The 7,466-nt window shown below is 43.5% G+C and overlaps 1 protein-coding gene across 1 annotated transcript; it reads right to left on the bottom strand.

Moving 5' to 3' along the window:
* Positions 1–2,149: 2,149 nt before the first annotated feature.
* Positions 2,150–5,332, bottom strand: LOC147665766 (uncharacterized). The gene is made up of 2 exons (XM_086949499.1): positions 3,032–5,332; positions 2,150–2,730 (listed from the first exon to the last, which is right to left on the bottom strand). The coding sequence occupies exon 1, from the start codon at positions 5,330–5,332 to the stop codon at positions 4,097–4,099; it is 1,236 nt and encodes a 411-aa protein (XP_086805625.1). The 3' UTR covers positions 2,150–2,730; positions 3,032–4,096.
* Between the last annotated feature and the right edge of the window lie 2,134 nt (positions 5,333–7,466).

Raw genomic sequence — 7,466 nt, 5'->3', positions numbered from 1 at the left:
TGAGAGATAGAACGCACTTGGTCACCCAGCTGCCTGCAGTATTCTAGCACCAAATCATCAGAAATACTTAGCAGTTTGTGTCCTGGTACCCATGCCTGTCGCATCACTCTTCCCATTAGTATCTCATGGGGGCTCAGGCCTGTCCTTCGGTTTGGAATGCTTCTCAATCCCATCAGGACAAGAGGAAAGGCTTCTATCCAGTTCAATCTTGTGGAATTACACATTTTTGCCAGTCTTGATTTTATAGTGCCATTCACCTGTTCGACTACTCCAGAAGCCTCTGGATGATATGCACAGTGCAGCTTTGGCTCAATTTTGAATGCTTTATAGAGTTCTACTAGGACTTCGTTGGCAAAATGCCCACCTCTGTCTGTTTCAACTGTCTCTGGAAATCCATACCTAGGTATTAGCTCCCTAAGTAATAGTTTGGCTACAGTAATGGCATAGTTTTTCTTTGCTGGGTAGGCCTCCACCCACCTTGAGAATAGGCAGACTAGAACTAGGACATACCTATATCCTTTGCACATGGGTAGCTGGATAAAATCAGCCTGAAGTCTGACAAAGGGACCTTCGGCTTTTCCAATTGTACTCTGGTCTACTACAGTCCTTTTTCCTGGGTTAAATTGTTGACATACCAAGCACCTCTGGCAAAGCATCTCCGCAATGTTTCTGAACTTTGAGTTGTAAAATACTTCATGGAACATACGGCACATTGCATCCCTCCCAATATGTGTGTCACCATGGATCATTCTGGCCATTGGGGCCACCATGCTGTCTGGCAATACAGGCACACCATCCTTATTAACCATAACACCATCCCTATCCCTAGGATGACATCCATCTGCCTCCCATCTCTCTTTTTCCTCTTCCTCTGCTGCTTGCTGCAACTCTTTCAGTTCCCTCCAAGTAGATACATTCTCAAACACCATAAGTTGGCAGCTGCTTCCACCTCCCCATAATTTGGTGTTTAGGGACATTTTGTATCGGGCACAATATTGGGCAATTTGGTCAGCATATCGATTTCCGGCTGTCACATCATCATTACCAGATTTGTGAGCAGCACACTTGACCACAGCCAATTCTTTGGGTAATTGGATTGCTTCCAGTAGGTTCTGTACCACCTTTCCGCTTCTGATAGGGGTACCAGAGGAAGTCATGAATTCTCTTTGCAACCATAGCTGGCCGAAGTCATGAACAACCCCATAACCGTACTGGCTGTTAGTGTATACGGTTACTCTTTTGTTTTTCCCTTGCTTACAAGCTCTCGCCAATGCAATTAATTCAGCTACTTGGGCAGATTTTATTTAGCTTAAGTAGGATGCTTCTAGGGTAGTTTCTAGAGTGACTACCGCATAGGCAGCACTCAGGCCTCCATCCTCATGTCTTAAACATGAACCATCCACAAACATCACGAGGTCTTCTACTGGTAAGGCTGTCTCTTTGATATCAGGACGTGGTTTTGTGCTAAACTCAGTTAGGTCCATGCAGTTATGTTCAATTTCACCCTCCTCTTCTGCATTTTGGGTGATGGGCAACAAGGTTGCAGGGTTCAAAATGTTACATCGAGAAATTATCACATTTTCTGCACCTATAAGGATTCTCTCATACTTAGTCAGCCGACTAGGGGTGAGATACTGGGTCTTGGTTCGGGTCAGTAAGATCACAACTGAATGTGGAACATATACAGTTACAGGATGTCCCATAACAATGGTTTCACTCTGTTCTAGACTAGTGCATGTGGCAGCTACTGCTTTCAGGCATCCAGGTAATCCAGCAGCCACTGGATCTAGGGTGGCCGAAAAATAGGCCACCGGACGTCTGGTCAGACCATGTTCTTGTGTTAGGACTGAGAGTGCACAGTTGTCTCGGGTATCACAAAACAACTCAAAATTCTTGGAATAATCTGGCATTCCTAATGCAGGAGCTGAGCACAGACAATTTCGCAATTTTATCCAGGCTGTCATACTTTCGTCATCCCAACTAACTGGATCTTCTACTCCTTTCTTGGTCATTTTTATCAAGGGTTTGGCTAGAACCGCAAATCCCACAATCCAATGCCTGCAGTACCCTACAACTCCTAGGAACATTCTCACCTCTTTCTGGGTTCTGGGCAGCTCCATGTCTCGAAATATTCTGATCCTTTCTGTAGTGACTTTCCGGATACCTTTCTCTATCTGGTGCCCCAGATATTTCACTGAGTTCTTACAGAACTGCAATTTGTCAGGTGATATTTTATGTCCTCCCTTGCCTAGATGATTCAATAAGGCAATGGTATCAGTGACACAGTCGTTTCGACTTTTAGACGCCACCAGAAGGTCGTCTATGTACTGAACCAAAACAGATTCTTTTGGCAGGACTAAAGATTCAAGGCATCTTTTTAAAATCTGATTGAAAATCGAAGGACTCTCCGTGTACCCCTGGGGGACACGATTCCAGACATATACATGACTGTCGAATTCAAATGAGAAAAGAAATTTGCTGTCTGGATGTAATGGGATGGAAAAGAATGCGTGACATAAGTCAATAACGGTAAACTATTCCGCATTCCATGGGATTTGGTACAAGATCACTGCAGGGTTCGGTACAATAGGACAGCAAGGTACAACAATCTGGTGTACCTTTCGCAGGTCCTGCACTACCCTGTACTTTCCGCTAGGCTTTTTAATTCCAATTATGGGAGAATTACAAGGACTGCTCATTACTTCTTGTATTATGTTTGCCTCTAGCAACCTGTTTGGATGTACCATGTTACAACGCATACCATTACAACTACCTACTATTACAACGCGACCATTACAACGCATACCATTACAACGCATAGCGCTTTGAGGTGCTGGATAGTGGTAAGTATAATTTACTATTCTAACTCCAGTCCCCGTGGACACTAGGGAAGGTGTTGGATAGTAAATTATACTTATTCCCTATCCTAGAGCGCCCCCCAGCGCAATGCGTTGTAATGGTATGCGTTGTAAAAGTTGCGTTGTAATAGTAGGTAGTTGTAAAAGTTGCGTTGTAACAGGTGTATACCAACCTGTTTACTTCAATTGTGACTCCAGCTTTCACTTCTGCACTCATTTTGTACTGTCTGGTTTTCGGGTAAACAGCATTTGTTTTTATGGCTATTTTAACTGGGTCTACATTTGCCATTAATCCTACATCTTTTCCAGTGAAATCCCACACTTCGGGTGTCACTCTCAGTTGAAGCTCATCAGGTAAGTCCTTTATTGTCAGGGGTTTAGTTTCCGTGTCGGGTCTTAGTAACATCAATTTGTACAAGCCATCTTCATCTGGGGTCTGAATCTCGACACCTTTTGGTGTGCAAAAGATGGTACAGTTCATTTTGCACAACAAATCACGTCCCAGTAGATTCACTGGACTGGAGTCACAGACAACAAATCTGTGCATTTCTTTAAAGTTCCCTATGGAAATCTCCATTGGTTCAGTTACTGGAGTACTGATTATCTGATTTGAAACACCCACTACTTGGATGGCTTCTCCCGAGAGGGGTAGGTTTGGAACGTCCACTGTTCTCACAGTAGAACGGGTAGCACCAGTGTCCAACAGAAAGGTGACGTCATTTCCTTCAACCTTTCCTTCAATGTATGGCCCTGTCTGGTCTACCGGTAAGGAGGCGCCAAGCACGCACTCCTCGTCCTCCCCCCTCAGGCCCCGTCAGTATGGTTCATCACAGAGGAATGTATCATTTAACAGGAATTGCGAAGTTGCTGCATTTCTCTCATTTCCTCCTTCCCACACCTCGACCCCCTCATTCTGCTGAGCCTGATTCTTATAATTAGGTCTAGGAGCTCGAGGCAACGGATGTGGTTTTACCTGTTGCTGATTCTTTCTTGGCCCTCTTTCTGCACCTGTGGATTTAAACCATTTATGGGGGCATTACCAGCCTGCAAATGAGGACACTCGTCTCTCCAGTGCCCTATCTGACCGCACCTGTGGCAAGGGAACTTCTTTTTGGCTTCTTCCCTGCTCATTTTAACTCGGGGCTTCCCTCCTCCCCCAGAAGTAGTGTTTTGAGTATTATTATTCAACTTACTTAACTGTTTTTCTTGTTGCAATGTTCAGCCGATTTTACTTGTGCTCACATCACTTTCTCCTTCAGGGCTTTCTTCTTATTCTCCATCTTATCCTGACAATACTTAGCGTATTTGAGGACATCATCTATGGGCTTTCCCTGCCAACAAATTTTATTATCCCTAATCCACCGGGATATCTCAGGCCTTAACCCCAACACGAATCGGTAAATGAAATGGGTCATATCTTTCAGTTCAATGTTATCGATTCCACTGTAGGTTTTGAACACCTGTAGTAACCTTTCATAATAGGAGTGAACTGTTTCATCACGATCTTGGGTAGTTCTATCTATTCGGGTCCAATCAGTTTCCTTTGCTGGCACTTTTCCTTTTAGGTATTGTATGACTTGATCATACTTTGTCATTACGTCTGGAGAGGGAGCTCCGGTTCTGGAGTCTCTCTCATATTCTTCACTGGGCCAATCAATTGCAGTTTTGCATTCAGTCCATAAATCTACAGGAACTACAATGTCGAAGAACCCATCCAGGTCCTTCAGAAGACATTTTTGGACCTTCCTGAATCGCTCAACCTGCCTATACCACTCCACTGGTTTCTCTCTTAATTTTGGGAAGTCATTGGTAAATGACACAATATCCTGTCGGGACCATGGGACATGTAAGTATTTCCCACCTGGTACTTCTCTCATGGGATAAGGTTTTTCTGCTTTGCCTTCTTCTTTTAGTACATATTCTGAAGCTTTAGGTTTGGCCTTACTGTCTTCCTTTTTCTTTACCCACCTGGCTTTCCATTTATCTAGGTCTCCCCATTTCTGCAGTATGTTCAACAATTCTTTTATCTGTATCTTCTTCCCTGACACATTCATGTTCTCCAAATCCTTATCGGAGAATTCAGCTCTATAGGGTTTCTGTAAGACTTTGGATCGACTAACGTCAATTCCCATATCAGCGGCTGTGTCCATTAATTTTTCGTGGAGCACTCTGGTGTTCCGGGTAAGGCTTTTGCTGAAAAACAGCAACTCCTCTTCATCAAAGGTATTCAATCTGTCCAATCCCACATTTCCGGCCATTAGTTCTTCCATTTCTATTCTCAGTTTGTAAATATCTAAAGGTTTGAGCTGGCGGGTTTCCTTTTCTATTCCTCGGGTCCATCTATCTAGCTCTTCTGGTGTCACCACGGTAGCACTCCTGATTCCTGAAGTTGTTTCAATTAGGACTTCCTTTGCCTTAGCCTGATTTCCTGCCCTTGGTACACTGGTTCTGGGTTCCCTTATGGGCAGATCCATTAAGGAGATCACGGACTCACATTCACTTGCCTGATCATCAATTATGAGCAGCTCTTTTCTTGGGGGTGGTGCAATTAGAGTAATAACTGGAGTTCTTGGACTAGCCTGTCTATCCCCGTAAAGAGGTATAGCAGGACCAATAGTTACCGGCATCGTCAGGGCATCAGGACTGGGATTTATCTGAGCTATAGTCTGAATCAGTTCATTTTGCTGTTTAATCAGTGCATCTCTTTCTCGTTTATGCAAAACCCTTTCCGTAGAGTTGTCATGCATAACTTGGGGTACTAATGTAGGGTATATACTCTGGGCAGTAGGGACTGCTAAACTTGGTCGGTCCTCACCAAAAGGTCGATAATTTGGGACCGCTATGCTAGGTCTACAAAATCCGTCGCTATCACTGGTTTTGCTACCTGTACCAACCGCATCTGTCTCACTGGCCCTCCTGCTTCTAGGATGTCGGAAAAACTGATTTTTCGAGCTTAGGGGCCCCGATTCTTCAGCATAAGGAGGTGGATTTTTCATTAACAAATCCTCCAAGTATTCATCCTCCGAATCTCCCATGGCCATTAGATGTTGAGTTTTCTCTGCCCTTTTTCCTCCCCCTTGTTCAGTTACTCCAAACATTGGAAACAGTCCCTCAACCATCATGTTCTGTCTCCACTGCTTCATCTTTTTCTCTTTAGTTTCTTTCTGTACCTTTGGATACCATTTACTCAATCCCTTATCCATTCGGGGTCTGTCTCGCTCTAGAGCCTCAATTTCCCATTCCTCTAAGGCTTCATATTGCGTTAGTCTGGGTCGGGGATGCAATTCATTCATTCGGGTCCTTAAGTTAAACAGGATTCTACCGTTAAAGGTATCATCGAGGGGAAATGCTAGGACTCCGTCATCTTTAGTGTACTTTACCCAATTTTCCAACCATACACAGGTATGATACCCTTTGTCGAACATCATAAATGATGCAGGAGTATTAGGTGGTGGAATGATCACACCCTCTCTAGTTCTAATGGGCTTGTCTTTTTTTAAATAGTTCTTAATCTTGTCGGCAACTGACAATTTTCTCTTAACTCCGTACATCATGTGGGGTCTACCTCTTAGTAACTGCTCTTTATAAAATCCTAGATTTTTCGGATCAGGTACAAACTCAGGATACAACATACACCTCTCTAAACTATCTTCAAGCTCGGATTGATTAATTTTGTTTACTTATGTGCTTCCAATGCTAGCGCGTTTTTCAATTCACAGCAACAAATCAGCACTGAGGTTGCAAAAAGCTCTTGACCAATGGGTGCGCGGCCCCTTCGTGAGACGCGGTCTCACTCCTCGGCGCTCACCCCTCCCTTACAATTCTGGCTTCGCTACACACCCGCTGGCTCAACCAATACCAGCGCGTCACGAAGTGACGTCAGTGCAGCCTTGCGACCGACTCCCTCCTTCACAAGGTAACGGAAACTTTGAATTTTTCTTAAAGTACGAGTGCTTAGTTTAGTTAACAACATATAACGTTCGCCACTGTGCTTAAGGGTTTTAAAAAGGAAAAGAGTTTTTCTTTTACTGCAAGTAAACCACTTCTGTCTACTTTTCATTCACTACGGATAGATCTCTTCTGCCTATCCCCTCATACAAGCATTAGAGAACCTGCTACTCCTTTGACTCATCCACTTCTTTCCGGGATATATACTAAGTCAAACTTTCACCAGCAAACTCCTTTGCTGTCACTCAAGCTCCGAAGAACCTATTACTCCTTCCGCATGTGACCCTTACTAGGTGATATCACAACGAGAGTTTCATCAGGGTACTCGTAGCTAACATTTATACATCAATTAATTAGCGAAAAATCCTAATTAGCGCTTCCAGTTCTACCTAACCATGCACTAATCTCCCTCCTAGCCAGTGACCTCACAGCCAAGTGGATTCTATTCACCACTTGCTATTCTATTTCCCCGGGGATTCCAGTGACAATAAACAATTACGGACAATTATGTTAATCACATGCAATAATATAGTAACATTTTTCAAGGCCTTTATAACATTCGAATGAAAACATAGAAATTCAATTTTAGCAGCAATAAATTTTAGCAGCAATGGATTTTAGCAGCAATAATTCTAGCAGCACATGTTATAAATACACACT

The sequence above is a fragment of the Lissotriton vulgaris genome, unplaced genomic scaffold (genome assembly GCF_964263255.1).
Source record: "Lissotriton vulgaris unplaced genomic scaffold, aLisVul1.2 SCAFFOLD_219, whole genome shotgun sequence".
In the NCBI taxonomy this organism is placed as follows: Eukaryota; Metazoa; Chordata; class Amphibia; order Caudata; family Salamandridae; genus Lissotriton; species Lissotriton vulgaris.
The sequence above is the reverse complement of the archived record's forward strand: the minus strand, read 5'-3'. Positions and strand labels throughout refer to the sequence as shown.